At 35.2% G+C, this 26,303-nt stretch overlaps 1 protein-coding gene across 4 annotated transcripts in view; it reads left to right on the top strand.

The window, feature by feature from the left end:
* The window catches only part of PTPRF (protein tyrosine phosphatase receptor type F), a 496,653-nt gene that overhangs the window by 462,177 nt on the left and 8,173 nt on the right, over positions 1-26,303 (top strand). For all 4 annotated transcript variants that reach the window (XM_053693596.1, XM_053693597.1, XM_053693598.1 and 1 more), the window contains 10 exons: positions 13,166-13,323; positions 16,147-16,262; positions 18,753-18,850; positions 19,451-19,574; positions 19,702-19,877; positions 20,592-20,711; positions 24,443-24,597; positions 25,407-25,692; positions 25,777-25,955; positions 26,126-26,252. In XM_053693596.1, the coding sequence (XP_053549571.1) occupies positions 13,166-13,323; positions 16,147-16,262; positions 18,753-18,850; positions 19,451-19,574; positions 19,702-19,877; positions 20,592-20,711; positions 24,443-24,597; positions 25,407-25,692; positions 25,777-25,955; positions 26,126-26,252 (1,539 nt within the window). The remainder of the gene's footprint in view (positions 1-13,165; positions 13,324-16,146; positions 16,263-18,752; positions 18,851-19,450; positions 19,575-19,701; positions 19,878-20,591; positions 20,712-24,442; positions 24,598-25,406; positions 25,693-25,776; positions 25,956-26,125; positions 26,253-26,303) is intronic.

Here is a 26,303-nt window from a genome sequence, read left to right as displayed (position 1 = left end):
ATATATGTAGCAGCCTCAGATAAGTACTTTGTTATGCATTACTGTATGCTTATATATATGTAGCAGCCTCAGATAAGTACTTTGTTATGCATTACTGTATGCTTATATATACATAGCAGCCTCAGATAAGTACTTTGTTATGCATTACTGTATGCTTATATATACGTAGCAGCCTCAGATAAGTACTTTGTTATGCATTACTGTATGCTTATATATACGTAGCAGCCTCAGATAAGTACTTTGTTATGCATTACTGTATGCTTATATATATGTAGCAGCCTCAGATAAGTACTTTGTTATGCATTACTGTATGCTTATATATACGCAGCAGCCTCAGATAAGTACTTTGTTATGCATTACTGTATGCTTATATATACGTAGCAGCCTCAGATAAGTACTTTGTTATGCATTACTGTATGCTTATATATACGTAGCAGCCTCAGATAAGTACTTTGTTATGCATTACTGTATGCTTATATATATGTAGCAGCCTCAGATAAGTACTTTGTTATGCATTATTGTATGCTTATATATACGTAGCAGCCTCAGATAAGTACTTTGTTATGCATTACTGTATGCTTATATATACGTAGCAGCCTCAGATAAGTACTTTGTTATGCATTACTGTATGCTTATATATACGTAGCAGCCTCAGATAAGTACTTTGTTATGCATTACTGTATGCTTATATATATGTAGCAGCCTCAGATAAGTACTTTGTTATGCATTACTGTATGCTTATATATATGTAGCAGCCTCAGATAAGTACTTTGTTATGCATTACTGTATGCTTATATATACGTAGCAGCCTCAGATAAGTAATTTGTTATGCATTACTGTATGCTTATATATATGTAGCAGCCTCAGATAAGTACTTTGTTATGCATTACTGTATGCTTATATATATGTAGCAGCCTCAGATAAGTACTTTGTTATGCATTACTGTATGCTTATATATACGTAGCAGCCTCAGATAAGTAATTTGTTATGCATTACTGTATGCTTATATATATGTAGCAGCCTCAGATAAGTACTTTGTTATGCATTACTGTATGCTTATATATACGTAGCAGCCTCAGATAAGTAATTTGTTATGCATTACTGCTGGGCTCGACAAACCCAGGAGCCTGGGAGCCACTGGCTCCTAGAATTTTACCCCTGGCTCCTAAGTTTTTGGGTTATTCTCCATATATCTATATACAAATCCAACTGTCTGGCTCCTAAAAATATGCCTGGCTCCTAAATATTCTTACTGGCTACTAATTTTTAAACAGATTTGTCAAGCACTGCATTACTGTATGCTTATATATACATAGCAGCCTCAGATAAGTACTTTGTTATGCATTACTGTATGCTTATCTGAGGCTGCTACGTATATATAAGCATACAGTAATGCATAACAAAGTACTTATCTGAGGCTGCTGCGTATATATAAGCATACAGTAATGCATAACAAAGTACTTATCTGAGGCTGCTAAATATATATAAGCATACAGTAATGCATAACAAAGTACTTATCTGAGGCTGCTACGTATGCTTATATATACGTAGCAGCCTCAGATAAGTACTTTGTTATGCATTACTGTATGCTTATATATACGTAGCAGCCTCAGATAAGTACTTTGTTATGCATTACTGTATGCTTATATATACGTAGCTTCCTCAGATAAGTACTTTGTTATGCATTACTGTATGCTTATATATACGTAGCAGCCTCAGATAAGTAATTTGTTATGCATTACTGTATGCTTATATATACGTAGCAGCCTCAGATAAGTACTTTGTTATGCATTACTGTATGCTTATATATACGTAGCAGCCTCAGATAAGTACTTTGTTATGCATTACTGTATGCTTATATATACATAGCAGCCTCAGATAAGTACTTTGTTATGCATTACTGTATGCTTATATATACGTAGCAGCCTCAGATAAGTACTTTGTTATGCATTACTGTATGCTTATATATACGTAGCAGCCTCAGATAAGTACTTTGTTATGCATTACTGTATGCTTATATATACGTAGCAGCCTCAGATAAGTACTTTGTTATGCATTACTGTATGCTTATATATACGTAGCTTCCTCAGATAAGTACTTTGTTATGCATTACTGTATGCTTATATATACGTAGCAGCCTCAGATACGTAGCAGCCTCAGATTATATATACGTAGCAGCCTCAGATAAGTACTTTGTTATGCATTACTGTATGCTTATATATACGTAGCAGCCTCAGATAAGTACTTTGTTATGCATTACTGTATGCTTATATATATGTAGCAGCCTCAGATAAGTACTTTGTTATGCATTACTGTATGCTTATATATACGTAGCAGCCTCAGATAAGTACTTTGTTATGCATTACTATATGCTTATATATACGTAGCAGCCTCAGATAAGTACTTTGTTATGCATTACTGTATGCTTATATATACGTAGCAGCCTCAGATAAGTACTTTGTTATGCATTACTGTATGCTTATATATACGTAGCAGCCTCAGATAAGTACTTTGTTATGTATTACTGTATGCTTATATATACGTAGCAGCCTCAGATAAGTACTTTGTTATGCATTACTGTATGCTTATATATACGTAGCAGCCTCAGATAAGTACTTTGTTATGCATTACTGTATGCTTATATATACGTAGCAGCCTCAGATAAGTACTTTGTTATGCATTATTGTATGCTTATATATACGTAGCAGCCTCAGATAAGTACTTTGTTATGCATTACTGTATGCTTATATATACGTAGCAGCCTCAGATAAGTACTTTGTTATGCATTACTGTATGCTTATATATATGTAGCAGCCTCAGATAAGTACTTTGTTATGCATTACTGTATGCTTATATATACGTAGCAGCCTCAGATAAGTACTTTGTTATGCATTACTGTATGCTTATATATACGTAGCAGCCTCAGATAAGTACTTTGTTATGCATTACTGTATGCTTATATATACATAGCAGCCTCAGATAAGTACTTTGTTATGCATTACTGTATGCTTATATATACGTAGCAGCCTCAGATAAGTACTTTGTTATGCATTACTGTATGCTTATATATACGTAGCAGCCTCAGATAAGTACTTTGTTATGCATTACTGTATGCTTATATATACGTAGCAGCCTCAGATAAGTACTTTGTTATGCATTACTGTATGCTTATATATACGTAGCAGCCTCAGATAAGTACTTTGTTATGCAATACTGTATGCTTATATATATGTAGCAGCCTCAGATAAGTACTTTGTTATGTATTACTGTATGCTTATATATACGTAGCAGCCTCAGATAAGTACTTTGTTATGCATTACTGTATGCTTATATATACGTAGCAGCCTCAGATAAGTACTTTGTTATGTATTACTGTATGCTTATATATACGTAGCAGCCTCAGATAAGTACTTTGTTATGCATTACTGTATGCTTATATATACGTAGCTTCCTCAGATAAGTACTTTGTTATGTATTACTGTATGCTTATATATACGTAGCAGCCTCAGATAAGTACTTTGTTATGCATTACTGTATGCTTATATATACGTAGCAGCCTCAGATAAGTACTTTGTTATGCATTACTGTATGCTTATATATACGTAGCAGCCTCAGATAAGTACTTTGTTATGCATTACTGTATGCTTATATATACATAGCAGCCTCAGATAAGTACTTTGTTATGCATTACTGTATGCTTATATATACGTAGCAGCCTCAGATAAGTACTTTGTTATGCATTACTGTATGCTTATATATACGTAGCAGCCTCAGATAAGTACTTTGTTATGCATTACTGTATGCTTATATATACGTAGCTTCCTCAGATAAGTACTTTGTTATGCATTACTATATGCTTATATATACGTAGCAGCCTCAGATAAGTACTTTGTTATGCATTACTGTATGCTTATATATACGTAGCAGCCTCAGATAAGTACTTTGTTATGCATTACTGTATGCTTATATATACGTAGCAGCCTCAGATAAGTACTTTGTTATGCATTACTGTATGCTTATATATACGTAGCAGCCTCAGATAAGTACGTTGTTATGCATTACTGTATGCTTATATATACGTAGCAGCCTCAGATAAGTACTTTGTTATGCATTACTGTATGCTTATATATACGTAGCAGCCTCAGATAAGTACTTTGTTATGCATTACTGTATGCTTATATATATGTAGCAGCCTCAGATAAGTACTTTGTTATGCATTACTGTATGCTTATATATACGTAGCAGCCTCAGATAAGTACTTTGTTATGCATTACTGTATGCTTATATATATGTAGCAGCCTCAGATAAGTACTTTGTTATGCATTACTGTATGCTTATATATATGTAGCAGCCTCAGATAAGTACTTTGTTATGCATTACTGTATGCTTATATATATGTAGCAGCCTCAGATAAGTACTTTGTTATGCATTACTGTATGCTTATATATACATAGCAGCCTCAGATAAGTACTTTGTTATGCATTACTGTATGCTTATATATACGTAGCAGCCTCAGATAAGTACTTTGTTATGCATTACTGTATGCTTATATATACGTAGCAGCCCTCAGATAAGTACTTTGTTATGCATTACTGTATGCTTATATATATGTAGCAGCCTCAGATAAGTACTTTGTTATGCATTACTGTATGCTTATATATACGCAGCAGCCTCAGATAAGTACTTTGTTATGCATTACTGTATGCTTATATATACGTAGCAGCCTCAGATAAGTACTTTGTTATGCATTACTGTATGCTTATATATACGTAGCAGCCTCAGATAAGTACTTTGTTATGCATTACTGTATGCTTATATATATGTAGCAGCCTCAGATAAGTACTTTGTTATGCATTATTGTATGCTTATATATACGTAGCAGCCTCAGATAAGTACTTTGTTATGCATTACTGTATGCTTATATATACGTAGCAGCCTCAGATAAGTACTTTGTTATGCATTACTGTATGCTTATATATACGTAGCAGCCTCAGATAAGTACTTTGTTATGCATTACTGTATGCTTATATATATGTAGCAGCCTCAGATAAGTACTTTGTTATGCATTACTGTATGCTTATATATATGTAGCAGCCTCAGATAAGTACTTTGTTATGCATTACTGTATGCTTATATATACGTAGCAGCCTCAGATAAGTAATTTGTTATGCATTACTGTATGCTTATATATATGTAGCAGCCTCAGATAAGTACTTTGTTATGCATTACTGTATGCTTATATATATGTAGCAGCCTCAGATAAGTACTTTGTTATGCATTACTGTATGCTTATATATACGTAGCAGCCTCAGATAAGTAATTTGTTATGCATTACTGTATGCTTATATATATGTAGCAGCCTCAGATAAGTACTTTGTTATGCATTACTGTATGCTTATATATACGTAGCAGCCTCAGATAAGTAATTTGTTATGCATTACTGCTGGGCTCGACAAACCCAGGAGCCTGGGAGCCACTGGCTCCTAGAATTTTTACCCCTGGCTCCTAAGTTTTTGGGTTATTCTCCATATATCTATATACAAATCCAACTGTCTGGCTCCTAAAAATATGCCTGGCTCCTAAATATTCTTACTGGCTACTAATTTTTAAACAGATTTGTCAAGCACTGCATTACTGTATGCTTATATATACATAGCAGCCTCAGATAAGTACTTTGTTATGCATTACTGTATGCTTATCTGAGGCTGCTACGTATATATAAGCATACAGTAATGCATAACAAAGTACTTATCTGAGGCTGCTACGTATATATAAGCATACAGTAATGCATAACAAAGTACTTATCTGAGGCTGCTACGTATATATAAGCATACAGTAATGCATAACAAAGTACTTATCTGAGGCTGCTACGTATATATACTGTATGCTTATATATACGTAGCAGCCTCAGATAAGTACTTTGTTATGCATTACTGTATGCTTATATATACGTAGCAGCCTCAGATAAGTAATTTGTTATGCAATACTGTATACTTATATATACGTAGCTTCCTCAGATAAGTACTTTGTTATGCATTACTGTATGCTTATATATACGTAGCAGCCTCAGATAAGTAATTTGTTATGCATTACTGTATGCTTATATATACGTAGCAGCCTCAGATAAGTACTTTGTTATGCATTACTGTATGCTTATATATACGTAGCAGCCTCAGATAAGTACTTTGTTATGCATTACTGTATGCTTATATATACATAGCAGCCTCAGATAAGTACTTTGTTATGCATTACTGTATGCTTATATATACGTAGCAGCCTCAGATAAGTACTTTGTTATGCATTACTGTATGCTTATATATACGTAGCAGCCTCAGATAAGTACTTTGTTATGCATTACTGTATGCTTATATATACGTAGCAGCCTCAGATAAGTACTTTGTTATGCATTACTGTATGCTTATATATACGTAGCTTCCTCAGATAAGTACTTTGTTATGCATTACTGTATGCTTATATATACGTAGCAGCCTCAGATACGTAGCAGCCTCAGATTATATATACGTAGCAGCCTCAGATAAGTACTTTGTTATGCATTACTGTATGCTTATATATACGTAGCAGCCTCAGATAAGTACTTTGTTATGCATTACTGTATGCTTATATATATGTAGCAGCCTCAGATAAGTACTTTGTTATGCATTACTGTATGCTTATATATACGTAGCAGCCTCAGATAAGTACTTTGTTATGCATTACTATATGCTTATATATACGTAGCAGCCTCAGATAAGTACTTTGTTATGCATTACTGTATGCTTATATATACGTAGCAGCCTCAGATAAGTACTTTGTTATGCATTACTGTATGCTTATATATACGTAGCAGCCTCAGATAAGTACTTTGTTATGTATTACTGTATGCTTATATATACGTAGCAGCCTCAGATAAGTACTTTGTTATGCATTACTGTATGCTTATATATACGTAGCAGCCTCAGATAAGTACTTTGTTATGCATTACTGTATGCTTATATATACGTAGCAGCCTCAGATAAGTACTTTGTTATGCATTATTGTATGCTTATATATACGTAGCAGCCTCAGATAAGTACTTTGTTATGCATTACTGTATGCTTATATATACGTAGCAGCCTCAGATAAGTACTTTGTTATGCATTACTGTATGCTTATATATATGTAGCAGCCTCAGATAAGTACTTTTGTTATGCATTACTGTTTGCTTATATATACGTAGCAGCCTCAGATAAGTACTTTGTTATGCATTACTGTATGCTTATATATACGTAGCAGCCTCAGATAAGTACTTTGTTATGCATTACTGTATGCTTATATATACATAGCAGCCTCAGATAAGTACTTTGTTATGCATTACTGTATGCTTATATATACGTAGCAGCCTCAGATAAGTACTTTGTTATGCATTACTGTATGCTTATATATACGTAGCAGCCTCAGATAAGTACTTTGTTATGCATTACTGTATGCTTATATATACGTAGCAGCCTCAGATAAGTACTTTGTTATGCATTACTGTATGCTTATATATACATAGCAGCCTCAGATAAGTACTTTGTTATGCAATACTGTATGCTTATATATATGTAGCAGCCTCAGATAAGTACTTTGTTATGTATTACTGTATGCTTATATATACGTAGCAGCCTCAGATAAGTACTTTGTTATGCATTACTGTATGCTTATATATACGTAGCAGCCTCAGATAAGTACTTTGTTATGTATTACTGTATGCTTATATATACGTAGCAGCCTCAGATAAGTACTTTGTTATGCATTACTGTATGCTTATATATACGTAGCTTCCTCAGATAAGTACTTTGTTATGCATTACTGTATGCTTATATATACGTAGCAGCCTCAGATAAGTACTTTGTTATGTATTACTGTATGCTTATATATACGTAGCAGCCTCAGATAAGTACTTTGTTATGCATTACTGTATGCTTATATATACGTAGCAGCCTCAGATAAGTACTTTGGTGATGCATTACTGTATGCTTATATATACGTAGCAGCCTCAGATAAGTACTTTGTTATGCATTACTGTATGCTTATATATACGTAGCAGCCTCAGATAAGTAATTTGTTATGCAATACTGTATACTTATATATACGTAGCTTCCTCAGATAAGTACTTTGTTATGCATTACTGTATGCTTATATATACGTAGCAGCCTCAGATAAGTAATTTGTTATGCATTACTGTATGCTTATATATACGTAGCAGCCTCAGATAAGTACTTTGTTATGCATTACTGTATGCTTATATATACGTAGCAGCCTCAGATAAGTACTTTGTTATGCATTACTGTATGCTTATATATACATAGCAGCCTCAGATAAGTACTTTGTTATGCATTACTGTATGCTTATATATACGTAGCAGCCTCAGATAAGTACTTTGTTATGCATTACTGTATGCTTATATATACGTAGCAGCCTCAGATAAGTACTTTGTTATGCATTACTGTATGCTTATATATACGTAGCAGCCTCAGATAAGTACTTTGTTATGCATTACTGTATGCTTATATATACGTAGCATCCTCAGATAAGTACTTTGTTATGCATTACTGTATGCTTATATATACGTAGCAGCCTCAGATACGTAGCAGCCTCAGATTATATATACGTAGCAGCCTCAGATAAGTACTTTGTTATGCATTACTGTATGCTTATATATACGTAGCAGCCCTCAGATAAGTACTTTGTTATGCATTACTGTATGCTTATATATATGTAGCAGCCTCAGATAAGTACTTTGTTATGCATTACTGTATGCTTATATATACGTAGCAGCCTCAGATAAGTACTTTGTTATGCATTACTATATGCTTATATATACGTAGCAGCCTCAGATAAGTACTTTGTTATGCATTACTGTATGCTTATATATACGTAGCAGCCTCAGATAAGTACTTTGTTATGCATTACTGTATGCTTATATATACGTAGCAGCCTCAGATAAGTACTTTGTTATGTATTACTGTATGCTTATATATACGTAGCAGCCTCAGATAAGTACTTTGTTATGCATTACTGTATGCTTATATATACGTAGCAGCCTCAGATAAGTACTTTTGTTATGCATTACTGTATGCTTATATATACGTAGCAGCCTCAGATAAGTACTTTGTTATGCATTATTGTATGCTTATATATACGTAGCAGCCTCAGATAAGTACTTTGTTATGCATTACTGTATGCTTATATATACGTGAGCAGCCTCAGATAAGTACTTTGTTATGCATTACTGTATGCTTATATATATGTAGCAGCCTCAGATAAGTACTTTGTTATGCATTACTGTATGCTATATATACGTAGCAGCCTCAGATAAGTACTTTGTTATGCATTACTGTATGCTTATATATACGTAGCAGCCTCAGATAAGTACTTTGTTATGCATTACTGTATGCTTATATATACGTAGCAGCCTCAGATAAGTACTTTGTTATGCATTACTGTATGCTTATATATACGTAGCAGCCTCAGATAAGTACTTTGTTATGCATTACTGTATGTCTTATATATACGTAGCAGCCTCAGATAAGTACTTTGTTATGCATTACTGTATGCTTATATATACGTAGCAGCCTCAGATAAGTACTTTGTTATGCATTACTGTATGCTTATATATACGTAGCAGCCTCAGATAAGTACTTTGTTATGCATTACTGTATGCTTATATATATGTAGCAGCCTCAGATAAGTACTTTGTTATGTATTACTGTATGCTTATATATACGTAGCAGCCTCAGATAAGTACTTTGTTATGCATTACTGTATGCTTATATATACGTAGCAGCCTCAGATAAGTACTTTGTTATGTATTACTGTATGCTTATATATACGTAGCAGCCTCAGATAAGTACTTTGTTATGCATTACTGTATGCTTATATATACGTAGCTTCCTCAGATAAGTACTTTGTTATGCATTACTGTATGCTTATATATACGTAGCAGCCTCAGATAAGTACTTTGTTATGTATTACTGTATGCTTATATATACGTAGCAGCCTCAGATAAGTACTTTGTTATGCATTACTGTATGCTTATATATACGTAGCAGCCTCAGATAAGTACTTTGTTATGCATTACTGTATGCTTATATATACGTAGCAGCCTCAGATAAGTACTTTGTTATGTATTACTGTATGCTTATATATACGTAGCAGCCTCAGATAAGTTCTTTGTTATGCATTACTGTATGCTTATATATACGTAGCAGCCTCAGATAAGTACTTTGTTATGCATTACTGTATGCTTATATATACGTAGCAGCCTCAGATAAGTACTTTGTTATGTATTACTGTATGCTTATATATATGTAGCAGCCTCAGATAAGTACTTTGTTATGCATTACTGTATGCTTATATATACGTAGCAGCCTCAGATAAGTACTTTGTTATGCATTACTGTATGCTTATATATACGTAGCAGCCTCAGATAAGTACTTTGTTATGCATTACTGTATGCTTATATATACGTAGCTTCCTCAGATAAGTACTTTGTTATGCATTACTGTATGCTTATATATACGTAGCAGCCTCAGATAAGTAATTTGTTATGCATTACTGTATGCTTATATATACGTAGCAGCCTCAGATAAGTACTTTGTTATGCATTACTGTATGCTTATATATACGTAGCAGCCTCAGATAAGTACTTTGTTATGCATTACTGTATGCTTATATATACATAGCAGCCTCAGATAAGTACTTTGTTATGCATTACTGTATGCTTATATATACGTAGCAGCCTCAGATAAGTACTTTGTTATGCATTACTGTATGCTTATATATACGTAGCAGCCTCAGATAAGTACTTTGTTATGCATTACTGTATGCTTATATATACGTAGCAGCCTCAGATAAGTACTTTGTTATGCATTACTGTATGCTTATATATACGTAGCTTCCTCAGATAAGTACTTTGTTATGCATTACTGTATGCTTATATATACGTAGCAGCCTCAGATAAGTACTTTGTTATGCATTACTGTATGCTTATATATACGTAGCAGCCTCAGATAAGTACTTTGTTATGCATTACTGTATGCTTATATATATGTAGCAGCCTCAGATAAGTACTTTGTTATGCATTACTGTATGCTCATATATACGTAGCTTCCTCAGATAAGTACTTTGTTATGCATTACTGTATGCTTATATATATGTAGCAGCCTCAGATAAGTACTTTGTTATGCATTACTGTATGCTTATATATACGTAGCAGCCTCAGATAAGTACTTTGTTATGCATTACTGTATGCTTATATATACGTAGCAGCCTCAGATAAGTACTTTGTTATGCATTACTGTATGCTTATATATACGTAGCAGCCTCAGATAAGTACTTTGTTATGCATTACTGTATGCTTATATATACGTAGCATCCTCAGATAAGTACTTTGTTATGCATTACTGTATGCTTATATATACGTAGCAGCCTCAGATAAGTACTTTGTTATGCATTACTGTATGCTTATATATACGTAGCAGCCTCAGATAAGTACTTTGTTATGCATTACTGTATGCTTATATATACGTAGCAGCCTCAGATAAGTACTTTGTTATGCATTACTGTATGCTTATATATACGTAGCAGCCTCAGATAAGTACTTTGTTATGCATTACTGTATGCTTATATATACGTAGCAGCCTCAGATAAGTACTTTGTTATGCATTACTGTATGCTTATATATACGTAGCAGCCTCAGATAAGTACTTTGTTATGCATTACTGTATGCTTATATATACGAAGCAGCCTCAGATAAGTACTTTGTTATGCATTACTGTATGCTTATATATACGTAGCTTCCTCAGATAAGTACTTTGTTATGCATTACTGTATGCTTATATATACGTAGCAGCCTCAGATAAGTACTTTGTTATGCATTACTGTATGCTTATATATACGTAGCAGCCTCAGATAAGTACTTTGTTATGCATTACTGTATGCTTATATATACGTAGCTTCCTCAGATAAGTACTTTGTTATGCATTACTGTATGCTTATATATACGTAGCAGCCTCAGATAAGTACTTTGTTATGCATTACTGTATGCTTATATATACGTAGCTGCCTCAGATAAGTACTTTGTTATGCATTACTGTATGCTTATATATACGTAGCAGCCTCAGATAAGTACTTTGTTATGCATTACTGTATGCTTATATATACGTAGCAGCCTCAGATAAGTACTTTGTTATGCATTACTGTATGCTTATATATACGTAGCAGCCTCAGATAAGTACTTTGTTATGCATTACTGTATGCTTATATATACGTAGCAGCCTCAGATAAGTACTTTGTTATGCATTACTGTATGCTTATATATATGTAGCAGCCTCAAATAAGTACTTTGTTATGCATTACTGTATGCTTATATATATGTAGCAGCCTCAGATAAGTACTTTGTTATGCATTACTGTATGCTTATATATACGTAGCAGCCTCAGATAAGTACTTTGTTATGCATTACTGTATGCTTATATATACGTAGCAGCCTCAGATAAGTACTTTGTTATGCATTACTGTATGCTTATATATACGTAGCAGCCTCAGATAAGTACTTTGTTATGCATTACTGTATGCTTATATATACGTAGCTTCCTCAGATAAGTACTTTGTTATGCATTACTGTATGCTTATATATACGTAGCTTCCTCAGATAAGTACTTTGTTATGCATTACTGTATGCTTATATATACGTAGCTTCCTCAGATAAGTACTTTGTTATGCATTACTGTATGCTTATATATACGTAGCTTCCTCAGATAAGTACTTTGTTATGCATTACTGTATGCTTATATATACGTAGCAGCCTCAGATAAGTACTTTGTTATGCATTACTGTATGCTTATATATACGTAGCAGCCTCAGATAAGTACTTTGTTATGCATTACTGTATGCTTATATATACGTAGCTTCCTCAGATAAGTACTTTGTTATGCATTACTGTATGCTTATATATACGTAGCTTCCTCAGATAAGTACTTTGTTATGCATTACTGTATGCTTATATATACGTAGCAGCCTCAGATAAGTACTTTGTTTTGCATTACATGTAGGTTGCCTGAGTTAGCTAGGGCTGCATTAATACTACATAATGCTCCTGTGTTCTGGTACTGAGGAGCCCAACTCTCTTTATTATTTGCAGAAGAAGTATGCAGCCAGCCCGTACTCTGACGATATTGTGGTAGAAGTGTCGTCCACAGCTAAACAGCAGGAAGAACCTGAAATGCTTTGGGTGATGGGTCCAGTCCTGGCCGTTATTCTTATCATCATCATAGTCATCGCAATTCTTCTGTTCAAAAGGTAGTGACACTGACCTGTCCCGTGTCCCCTTGCACTCTGACCTCTCATCCCCACTAGTTAAAGGGACAAGAAACCCAATTTTTTTCTTTTATGATTCAGATAGGACATACAATTTCAAACAACTTTCCAATTTACTTCTATTACCGAATTGTCTTTGTGCTCTTGGTATTCTTAGTGGAAAAAGCAGAAATGCATTACAGGGAGCATATATCTGCAGCAACCAATCAGCAACTCCTGAGCCTACCTAGGCATCCTTTTCACCAAATGATACCAAAAGAACAAAACAAATTAAATAATAGAAGTAAATTGGAAAGTTGTTTAAAATCACATGCTCTATCCGAGTCATTAAAGAAAAAATATTGGTCTCATGTCCCTTTAAAGGGATAAAGAGGTGATATTGTTACACAACTGTCATTAAAATAATGTGCCTTCGTTTGAATACTTTTACTATGCATAATGTTAATAGTTGTTCCTCATACAATGCAGCTGTCATTTGCTAGACAGAGGTACAGGAGGTTAGGGCCTGACAACTATTTCACCACACCCATAAAACAGCATTTGCATATATATATATATATATATACTGTATATGTCTGTATTCCGTTTGTTATTCCACCCAAGTCACCTGTTGTTGTCTGGCGTTTGCTGTCGTCTAACTCTATTCTCTATAATGCTGTCTCTTTAGTTTCAATTAATCTCATTACCTCTCTCTCTTTGTTTTTTGCCTGTCTCTGGATATAGTAAACAGGAAAGGTAGGATTTGGTTCTTATAAATATTCATATAGATGTAAATATGTTAATGCAAATGTGTATCTGTGATAAAGAAAGATGGGGGGTTGGGAGCAGAAAGGGCTGTGATTGTAAAACCATTTAAATGCAGGCACATTCCCATGCCGCTATATGTACCATATTGTAGCTAACCCTACAGATGCGTTATTGGGGGTGCTCGCTCGTCTTCGTTAAGATGTTTGCAGTTTGGTTAGGTTTGTTAAAGGGACATAGCTTTGGATTGCTGCCCTCTGTATCCACCAATTAAATGGTTTATCAGTAACAAGATTATAAGTCAATGTAAATTTTCATAACAAAAGATAAATAATATATAATTTGTGCTTCTTTTTCTTATATTAAAGATTATATTAATTTAAAGAGGTTTATAAATAAAAGTATGGCAAAAAAAATGTGATAGGCAATAGTTATCAGGAAAAGTGTAATCTAATTAAAGGGACAGTAAAGTTAAAATTATACTTTCTCAATTTGTATAGAACATGCCATGTTAAACAATTTTCCAGTGCATTTCTCCTATCAAATTTGCTTTGTTTTTTGGTATCCTTTATTGAAGAATAGGATTCAGAGGACCTGGTGATTGGTGGCTACACACATATGCCTCTTGTCATTGGCTCACCACGTGTTCAGCCAGCTCCCAGTAGTTCATTGCTACAGCCCAGCTTTCTCTTTAACAATGGATACCAAGAGAACAAAGCAAATTGTATGGTGAAAGAAAATAGAAAAGTTTTTTTTTTTTTAATTGCATATGTTGTATCCAAATAAGATTAATTTTAACTTTACTGTCCCGTTAATGGAATATGTTAAAGCAACAACAGAATGCATTAATTAATTAGAGCATTTCATTATTTCTCAAATGTTCCAAGGTAGTCAAGTGTATTTAACCATTTGCAGAAGTTTACCATAGTTAAAGGAATAGACTAGTCAAAAATAAACTTTCATGATTCAGATAGAGCATGCAATTTTAAGCAACTTTCTAATTTACTTCTATCATCATTTTTTCTTTGTTCTCTTATTATCTTTATTTGAAAATGCTGGAATGTAAGCTTAGGAGCCAGACCATTTTTGATTGAGAAGCTGGGTAGCACTTGCTACATTTAGACACCAATTATCAAGCGCTACCCAGGTGCTGAACCAAAAATGGGCTGGATCCTAAGCTTACATTACGGCTTTTTCAAATAAAGATACCAAGAGAACTAAGAAGCCTTTATAATAGGAGTAAATTAGAAAGCTGCTTAGAATTGCAAGCTCTATCTGAATCATGAAAGTTTAATTTTGACTAGACTGTCCCTTTAAGCTTCCGTACCTAATCAGAACATGCTTGTCATTGGCTGCTACGTGATAGTTTTGCTCCTGATTGGATTGCAAACTGTGTTCTGATCAGGAGCCACAATACACGATGACTCACAGTCAGACACAAGCATTTCTAAAGAACCTTTTATTAATTTGTTATGTTCGTTGGTCTTCTTAATTTTCTAATTAAACAATAGTTTGCTAATAGACATGTGCGATTCGTTTCGGTTCGATTCGGAAATTCATAAAATTCGGAGATTCTGATCGAACCGAATCTCCGAATTAAAATAGTGCGGAATCTACCGAATAAATCCGAATTACTTCGGATTTATTCGGTAGATTCGGTTGGCCAAGGATTACACTAGTATTGTACAGTATATTAGGTTATATCACTCTGCTATGGGTTACACCTAATGTACAGTACATAATACTAGTCTAATCCCACCTAACACTTACCGAAATTCCGAATTTCCGAACCGACTCGAATCGAATCCAGCCGAATTTATTCGAATCCGAATGAATCCGAAACAAATCCAAACCGAATTTATTCGAATCCGAATGAATCCGAAACAAATCCGAACCAAATTGATTCAAATTTTTCCGAATTCGAATCGCTTCGAACCGAAATTCTCAAAAATCTGAATCGATCCGAACCAAATTTTTTCGCCATGCACATGTCTATTTGCTAATGACAGTTTAATGACCAAATGCATTTTTATGTATAAAATTATTATTTTTTATTTCCAGAAAAAGAACAAACTCACCTTCTGGCAAAGATGATCAGGCTGTTGGTCTAAAGGACTCTCTTCTAGCACATTCGTCTGACCCTGTAGAAATGAGAAGACTGAACTACCAGACCCCAGGTAAGTAGCGCCCTGTGTGTAACTACTGTGCATGAGAAGTCTTCCAACAACAAGGCTTTGCTGAATGTGCTTTTAGATTTGACATAAAAGAATCACTAGTTCACATTAGTTAAATTCACTGCAGGGGCCCTCACTGTCTATATAACCAAGTCTCATTGCTTTTAAACCTTCTCTTAAACAGTGTAGCGTGTACTTATTCATCATTCTTTTATATCCTTCTTTACTCTAATAGAATCTTCGTCTTTGCTGGCTTCTTTCTCTGATATTTAAAAAAAAATACTTTCATCATGTGATCACTTCCAACCAGATGATAGTAGTGGGCTAAATTTACTAACAGTATTTCCACTCTCTCCAGCACCTGTGTTATATAATGCAGCCTATCCCCTCCATTCTCTTGTGGATGGGTTCCATAAGCATACATACATACATGCATGTCCTGGAGAGGACATTAGAGAATCTAGCCCAATATCAAATATATAGTTTACTGCACTTTTGCAGTTATTACAGCTTTCATCTGTATTTGAAAATCTTTATTTTAAAGTCTGTGGTAAAGGATTTGGGTATTTTGTTGTTTTACTGCATGCTGAGCAATGCCATTCTTAAATCTAATGTTTGCACTACTTTTGTGTTTAACCCCTGCAACAAGGTTAAACACATAGGTAAAGTCCAGTCCAATTCTGGAGTTGAAATCTTTACAGCTCTTGAGCTGAACACAACCACAGCTGCTGATTGGCTCACCAGTGTTTCTCTGCCAGTCCCAAGTAGACTTTATCTATATGTTTAGCTCCTTTTGGCTTACATAGATAAAATTATGTTAAGGAGCCATAGATAACTGCTGGTCCTGAGCAGGAAACAACCCAGTGAGCAAAATGACAGTGACAATCACACAATGTGGCTAATTACCGTCTGTATTCGGCTAGGGGGCTGCTTGTGTCTCCCGGTGGGACTTTACCTATGTGTTGATTGTCATTTCAGGGATTAAACACACAAAGTTCCATGGCAACATTTAATGTTGCACTCTTTACCTTTAAAATTATACTGTGTGAAAGGAACCTGTGAGATAGTTTAAAAAATATAGTAGAAAGTTTCCAAGGGGTTGAGCCCTATAGAAAATATACATTTAGAATAAGCACAGGCACAACTTGAAAGTTCAGTTGACATAATAGAATTTTGAGGATTTTATTTCAGGGTCTATTAAGCACGCTGGGATAGCCTGACATTTAAAGAAGCAAATTGATACACTGTTTCTGACCAATCACTCAGCATCCTTATTAGATCACTGTCACGCCTACTCTCCCCCAGTCAACTCATCCTCCCCTCTAACTGCTTTCTGTTCTTTGCTGCTTTTTTTCCTTGCAGGTTCCAGTGTCCCCAGTTACCCGAATATATCAAGTTAGTTTGACAACCTACTGTACCCATCTAGAGAATTTACCACTTCCGCACACCTCACTCATAAATGGCTCCCTCTTTACTTTTTTTAGTCTGTCACCTCATTCTCTATTCTTTGGCATAACTATTCTATGCTACATTTTCTCCTTTTTTTGCTTTTCCCCTTAGATCTCCCTAGTTTTAATTCTTTGATTTATTTCCTCCCCCAATTAAATTTTCTCTAATGCACCAGGCATGAGTGGCCTCTGTGCTCCTATTTATTTGAGTTAAGAAAACAAAAAAAGTATGAATGGTATTGTGATAGCAAAGTTAGTTCCTTGAGTGACTAAAGCAATGTATGGATGGATAGTATCTAAGGTTAGGTCATATCTCATGCAATGATGAATTATTTCTCTTTTATTAGTTTTATATGTACTTGGTTTCATTTGGTGTCCCAGCATCTTCTTTAAATGCCACTCCACCCTGTTGTAAAATAGTATGTTACTAACAACTTACTTGGTGATTCTCACATGTTCAGTAAATGGGAGATAAAGGAGTTCTCTCAATCTCATCTAATTATTTCTTCTTACCTATTTCATCCTCTGCTATGCTTTTCTATGAAGTAGGTTTTTTTTTCTCTAACCTCATATTGTTTGTTATTTTCTATTCTGTTTTATTATTCCATGATTTCCCTTCTGTTTCTCTCACTCCATTATATTATTCTAGTTTTATATTTGTTCACTTTCACCTGTTCTTTTTATGCCATCACAGCAATTTTGTTGTTCAAGTCTCTCCTTTATATTATGTATAATCCCTTATCAAGCTGTTACCTTCTTTATTTCAGTTTCCAATCACTTTAGTTCCATACCCTCCCTCCCCACATAGCATCAGAGTCTGCAGTGCGGATATTTCACTCTCAGCGGCGCTGCATCCTCTCATGCAGGGCATGCGTGGCCCCATTGTTTAAGGCACGTTTTGCTGCTTTTCTATGGGTTATGGCAGCATGTTGTGTGTGTGCAGCTCTGTCTGTCCATCCATCTCGCTGCACTGTTCATCCTCACCTATGGGTGATATAGAAGGACTGGAAAAACAGTCAATCATATGTTCTTTTTGTTGTCTTAGGCATGAGGGACCATCCACCCATTCCAATCTGTGACCTTGCAGACAATATTGATAGACTGAAGGCCAACGATGGACTTAAATTCTCCCAGGAGTATGAGGTAAACAAACATAGCACTAAAATCTCTGGAACCTTCTGCCAAAAAAAATATCCAAGAGAAATAAAAATCAAAAGTGGGTGGAGAGGAATATGAGTGTCATTTACCACAGAGGCTTAAAGTAAATCTTCACTCAACTTTTTTTTACCTCATTTAATATATATCTATATATTAACTGTCCCATATACCTTATATCTTAACTGTCCCATAAATACAGTTGCATTGAATAACTGACAAATACACAATAAAATTACAATGAAATAGCACTTACTTTAAATTTGAAGTGGTCAATAAAATATTTTCTGGCAAATTTCTAAGTTAATCCAATTTTTCCTCCCCCTGTATCATGTGACCGCCATCGGCCAATCACATGCGTATACATATATACTGTGAACTGTTGCACATGCTCAGTAGGAGATAAAGCCTCAGAAAGTGTTCATATAAAAAGATTGTGCACGTTTTGATAAAGGAAATATATTGGAACGTTTTTTAAATTGCATGCTCGGTTTGAATAATGAAACTTTATATTTGACTAGTGTTCCTTTAAAGTCTGTAATTATTTGGTTTTCTTTTATTTGTGATTCCGTTGTCTTTTTCTTTTAGTCCATTGATCCAGGTCAGCAGTTTACCTGGGAAAATTCAAACATGGAAGTAAACAAGCCAAAGAACCGCTATGCAAATGTCATTGCTTATGACCATTCACGCGTCATTCTTACCTCAGTGGATGGTAAGGCTTTCACCTAATTATATTGTCATATCTTAAACATTATTAGTTATTAATGAGTCCTATAACAGATTAGTAAGGAGGAGGTGTTTCCTTATTAGACAATATCACTTATCTCTGTTACCTGTAGGTGTTCCTGGCAGTGATTACATCAATGCTAACTACATTGATGGGTACAGGAAGCAAAATGCATATATTGCAACTCAGGGGCCACTGCCAGAGACCCTCAGTGACTTCTGGCGTTTGGTATGGGAACAAAGAGCAAATACCATCGTCATGATGACCCGACTTGAAGAGAAATCTAGGGTAAGACATAAAAGTTATAACCTATCTCAAATAGCCTATGAATCTTCCATAAATTAAGTTCTTCCTGTTGCAGCTCAAAACTAACATAATCATTATGGTTTGTTTGTTTTTTGTAAAATTTGTATCATCAATAATTAAAGGGACAGTATACATCAATTTTCATATAACTGCATGTAATAGACACTACTATAAAAAAGAATATGCACAGATACTAATATAAAGATCCAGTATAAAACCTTTTAAAAACTTATTTAGGAGCTCCCAGTTTAGCACTGTTGATGAGTGAGATTAGGCTGGGACACCCAGTGAAAGCGGCTGGGAAAGCATGAAGTCCGTAGACATCAGTAAACATCTGATACTTTGAGGCTCGGTTAGAAGTCTAAAAATCAGCACAATTGTTACAAAAACACTCCCAGATGGGCTATATAAATGCATTATATACAAAACATTTATGCAAAGAAAAATCTAGTGTACGATGTCCCTTTAACATACTTTGTTAACTTTATTTTCATGCATGATCTTCAAAAATGTCTTATAAGTCTATTTCCATCTGATCTGGGACAATATTCTAGTACTAACAATTTGTTTCTGATACCACACATCAGTGACCCTTACTCTCTCATACCCTGCTTTTACCTTAACATAAAAACTCAAACACATCTGCAAGGTAAGATTTAGTTTTTTTTAACAATTTGATGTTTTCTGGAATCACAGGTGAAATGTGACCAGTACTGGCCAGGCCGTGGCTCAGAGACCTATGGTATGATCCAAGTCACCTTGTTGGACACTGTAGAACTTGCCACATATACAGTAAGGACCTTTGCCCTCTACAAGGTGAGATTAATGAATTACTGTCTCCATTGTATCATACAATAGCTTAAATGATGCTTTCTGGTATATTTAGCACAATTTTAGTTCTCAGCAACAGCAAACAGATACTTCTACTTTTGAGAGGGTAATATAAAACCGTTTAATTATATGAAATAAAAAAAGTTTGCACTATACTTACATTTTTTATTTTGCACCCATTTTAATGTAATTGAACTCTAAAAATTGTGTGTTTTTCAATTCTAAGTTTCTTTAAAGTAACAGGTGATGCCATGTTGGAACCTAAATTTCCCCTTATCTCTTCTGCTGAGGAAAATTGGGGACAGATATAAAACAGGCAATAAAGTCTCCAAACACTGAATGTTTCAAACAATGACTGTTACTAGTTACTTTAACATTCTAATCCCACACAATCATTGTTTAGGTAAACATAAGTTTAAACACGCTCAATACTTTATAAAAAAACTAAAACTTTACACTGATTTCTTCAATATTAAAAAACAGACATTATTTTTATAAATATTACAAATCTGCATATTATTTTTAAGCTAATCTTTGTCTCGTCTACATCATTATAACTAACATGTATTAACTGTTTAAAGGGACAGTCTAGTCCCAATACTTATTGTTACAAACCAGACAAGCATCTTGTAACAGGTCCCACATTTATAAGCTTATAAGAAGTACACGAAATTTATAAATAATCGTTTGTTAGCAGACGAAAATGGCCGCCAAGCTCCGCCCACAGCTTTCTTCTTGTCCAGTTAGCGGTTTTCTTGTATGACAGTTCAGCAGTGCACGTTTAATATTTTTCAGTTACCTATTTCAAATTGCACATGCACAAAACCTTTTCACAAGTCGATCGTGATTGGAGAAATTTAACAGGCCAAAATATGCACGCAATAGGTCGGCTCCTAATAAATGATGAATATTTAAATATTTAATGTACTTCGTAAAAGCTTATAGGATGTATAACTTGCTTATAGATGTAGCGATAAGTAATCAAAATTATGTATCAGGTCTAAACTGCCCCTTTAAAAGTAAAAAAAAAAAATGGGCAGCTCAGGTTTGCGTTAACTGACCCTGCAACATGCTGGTTTGTCCTGTATATTTATCTGTCTTCATTTTCTTCAATACTCATCACTTGTGTTCTGATTGGTTGTTATAACTAACGTGTATTTAATACAGTTTCTTCACACAATTCATTTATGGTTAATATATTTATAAATAAACTAAATATTTGTATACTCTTTATATATTTTCTGGTATTTCTTCTCTGGCACAATCTTATGTATAACATTAGATGGAATACAATTTACAAAAACAAACCACTCGCCACTAATGCAAAATAAAGTCCAGTTGGTGGAGGTACACAAATAAAATAAGGATTTGAAAGGATATTAAACTCAAAATGAAATACCCCGTGAAATATTTGTGTAGTAAAAAAATGCACTTGAATCACTTATTTTGTTCTTTTTAGTATAATTTGCTTCTTAAAATAAATGCAGACATTAGAATCCTGTCCCTGCAACACCCTTAACAGCGATCTCTTAATTATTGCAGGTGCTCATTTATATCTGTTTCTAACTAGCTACAGAAATAGGATACGTGTCCACAGAAGATTTTTTTTTAAGGGTGTGTTTATGGACTGCTGTTTGATATGATAAACAATGCAAACATTGCTAATAGCAGTATAAATATTTATAATCATTGGGTATTCGGAATATTGTAGTGCAGCACCACATTGCTTATCTATGCTAGGAAAAAAAAATATATATATATATATATATATATATATATAAAAAACACAGGAATGGACCGCACTCACAGACTGGACTGGGTACACATCCTAAGCCACTGTTAACTCCACAGTCCTGAACACTGACAGACAGCTGCAAAGTTCCCAGCAACCCAGGCAGTTAACCCCCGAGCAACCTGGGTGTCAGGTCCGCGGGGGAGCATTACAAACATTAACACAAAACACCCAGCACTCACTAGCAGATTCACAGCAATGTTTAAAAGCAAAACTGGGGGAAGTCAGTTACATTTGGCGCCAAAGGATCAAGCCCAGGACCACGACAAGGTCTCCCCCTTCCTGGGACCCTAACCAGCACCCACACAATGCATACTTCCAAACAAACCAACTGGGAACCTCCCAGGGTGACACAGGCTTTTGTAACCTCCCCTATGTAAATACAAAACACAGGAATGGACCGCACTCACAGACTGGACTGGGTACACATCCTAAGCCACTGTTAACTCCACAGCCCTGAACACTGACAGACAGCTGCAAAGTTCCCAGCAACCCAGGCAGTTAACCCCCGAGCAACCTGGGTGTCAGGTCCGCAGGGGAGCATTACAAACATATATATATATATATAATGTCCCGTTAAATCCCTTTTTTTTTTTTACAGTTTATGCTCATTTTAAATGTATCTGAAACTTTTCCGCTGCTTTTTAGCAGTGATAAAACGGAAATCCAGAGACACATTGTATCTCCTGTTCTTCCGTACCCTGTGCTCCTTCACATTCCATGAAGAGATAGGGTGATGGCACTGTTGGCAGTGTGCAGCAGAATGCAGACGAGCAAATTAAGAGTGTAATGTTTTAATTTAATTTTCAATTATAATATAATTTTACGGTGCAGTGATCTTAATGAGAAAAACAGTAAATGTAGATAGTCATTGGGGTACAACATGATTTAGGGATACCTATGGCTTGAAACGGAGTGTTTTTTTTTTTTTCAAGAGCATTTCAGGTTTCTTGCAGCAGTTAAAAACCGTAATTACTTTGTTCTTATTTAACCGTTCAGTGCTAGCAAGATAACGAATACACTTTCTAAGCATCAGTTTAATTTGAATGTCAAATTGGTTTAAGGTCCAACAATTTACTTGCTATTATTTATTAAAGTTCATTAGAGGAACATGGACAGATGACATTGCAAAAATGACTCTATAGCTCTGGTTTTCAAACCTGTCCTCAGACCTCCCTAACAGGCCAGGTTTTCAGGATTACCTTGGATGAGAGCAGGTAAAATAACCGTTTACTAATCAGCTGATTATTTCACCTGTGCTCCAGGTCAGATATCCTCAAAATCTGGTATGCTAGGGAGGTCTGAGGACAGTTTGGAAAACCAGTGGTTTAGATAGACATCGTAATGGGAAAATAACATGCTTTCCCACTGTTGAATTCCCAGTCAGGAGCAGAAAGCTTTACAGCACTAAGGGACATGAAACCCAACATTCATGATTCAAATAGAGAGTACAATTTTAAATGACTTAACAATTTACTTCTATTATCTAATTTGCTTCATTCTCTTAATATCCTTTGTTGAAGAAACAACAATGAACTACTGAAGGCACTGGTTGAGCCAATAACATGAGGCATACATTTGCAGCCACCAATCAGTAGCTCCTGAGTCTATCTAGATATCTCATTTAACAAAGGATATCAATAGAAAAAAAAACTAGATAATAGACGTTAATTTGAAAGTTGTTTCAAATAGCATGATCTATTCTGAATCATGGAAGAAAAAAATTGGGTTTTCTATCTATTTAACTTAGCTGTCTACTGGCGGCATCATGTGACTTCCACTGCTGATTGGCCAGCTGTTTCCTGCGTGGGACCAGCAGTTCTCCGTTATAATTTAGTGATTGTACGCTTGTAGAAAGCAGTTTAGCGGTTGTATGTTTAGAACAATGTGTTTTTAATGTATAATATTATTTTTTTTACCAAAGAATGGATCCAGTGAGAAGAGAGAGATTCGACAATTTCAGTTCATGGCTTGGCCAGATCATGGTGTTCCGGAATACCCAACGCCAATCCTTGCATTCCTGCGCAGAGTGAAAGCTTGTAATCCGCCTGATGCTGGCCCTATGGTGGTACACTGCAGGTATAGAGCTAAATGACCAGCTGGTTGCATTTGCCATAATGCAATTCATATACTTATATTCTTTCCAGTTTGACTGGAGCTTGACATACAAAGGTACTTGTGCCAGTGTTTATTGGTAGATTAGTACTTCTTTCCAATGCTCATTATCAGCACTTATGCTAGTCAGCTGATAATAAGCAGGAAGTACCTGTCAGCCAATAAAGGTTGGCAGAAAATAGCTACCAACCAATGAAACGTAGCAGGGAATATATGGCTGATCCAGCGTATCAGATTCAAGTTATATTTAAAAAAAACTTTTACCTCATATTTCTTTCAAGCAAAAAAATGTAACCCTTTCATGCTGTTAGGATGTTCTATTCCATCCTCACAGTGCTGGGCTCTAACGTCGTTAGGACGGCAAGTAACATACTACCTTATATGGCGTCTTGCAGCATCCCCTTTTGACGCTGAAAAGAATCAGCTTGGGGGGCGTGCTTAGCAGCGTAGACAGTCCCCCATGATCCAATCCCGGCCTTGAAATCACGTGATCATATCAACAATTGTGTGATTTCATTTTTACAGTGTTTACATCAGAACTTTGTTACTATGTTAACACTTTTGTGGCAGCACAAAGGGGTTAAAGGAATGTTTTATGTTACTGTTATAAGGATTTATTGGGGGAAAAATATATTAAAATTGGCTTTGCAATTATTATTTTTTTCTGAAACTGAATAAATCTTGATATCTACTCTTCAGTGAGGCATACATGGTGTGGTATTTTGATTTTAGCTAGATTCTTTCTGTACTGATTGACTTCTTTCCTCTGGCAGTGCCGGTGTGGGTAGGACTGGGTGCTTTATTGTAATTGATGCCATGTTGGAAAGAGTGAAAATAGAAAAAACAGTTGATGTTTATGGTCACGTGACCTGCATGCGCGCACAACGAAACTACATGGTACAGACAGAAGATCAGTACATCTTTATCCATGAGGCCTTGCTTGAAGCAGTAACATGTGGGAACACAGAAGTGCCGGCACGCAGTCTGTTTGCACATATCCAGAAGCTGTCCCAAGTCCCACCGGGAGAGAGTGTCACCTCAATGGAACTAGAGTTTAAGGTGAGTGACCAAACATGACCATCAATTTACCAACTACTATATTGAAGGACTTCAAAAAATAATAGTTTTCTTTCTTTTCTTTAGCTTTTGGCCAACTCTAAAGCTCACACATCCCGATTCATCAGTGCCAATCTCCCATGCAACAAGTTCAAGAACCGGCTGGTGAACATAATGCCGTATGAACTGAGCCGTGTTTGCCTCCAGCCTATTCGCGGTGTTGAGGGTTCCGACTACATCAATGCCAGCTTTATCGATGGATACAGGTCAGTTATTAACTGAAAAATGAGATATTTATGAGAGACCTTTTGAAGGGTTACATAGTTATGAAATGTAATTTAAAGAACATACAACTGTGATTACATTCTCAACGTAATATTCCTGTTTGACATACGATAGCACCATCTTCAAATAATTCTTCTGTACTTTGTTCTAGGCAACAGAAAGGTTATGTTGCCACTCAGGGTCCGCTGGCTGAGACTACAGAGGATTTCTGGCGCATGTTATGGGAACATAACTCCACAATTGTTGTAATGCTGACCAAACTGCGGGAAATGGGAAGGGTAAGATGAATACTTCTATGTAGAGTGTGGGATATTAAACAGTAACAACAT

The sequence above is a fragment of the Bombina bombina genome, chromosome 10 (genome assembly GCF_027579735.1).
Source record: "Bombina bombina isolate aBomBom1 chromosome 10, aBomBom1.pri, whole genome shotgun sequence".
Lineage (NCBI taxonomy): Eukaryota > Metazoa > Chordata > Amphibia > Anura > Bombinatoridae > Bombina > Bombina bombina.
This window is presented reverse-complemented; position numbering and strand designations above follow the sequence as displayed.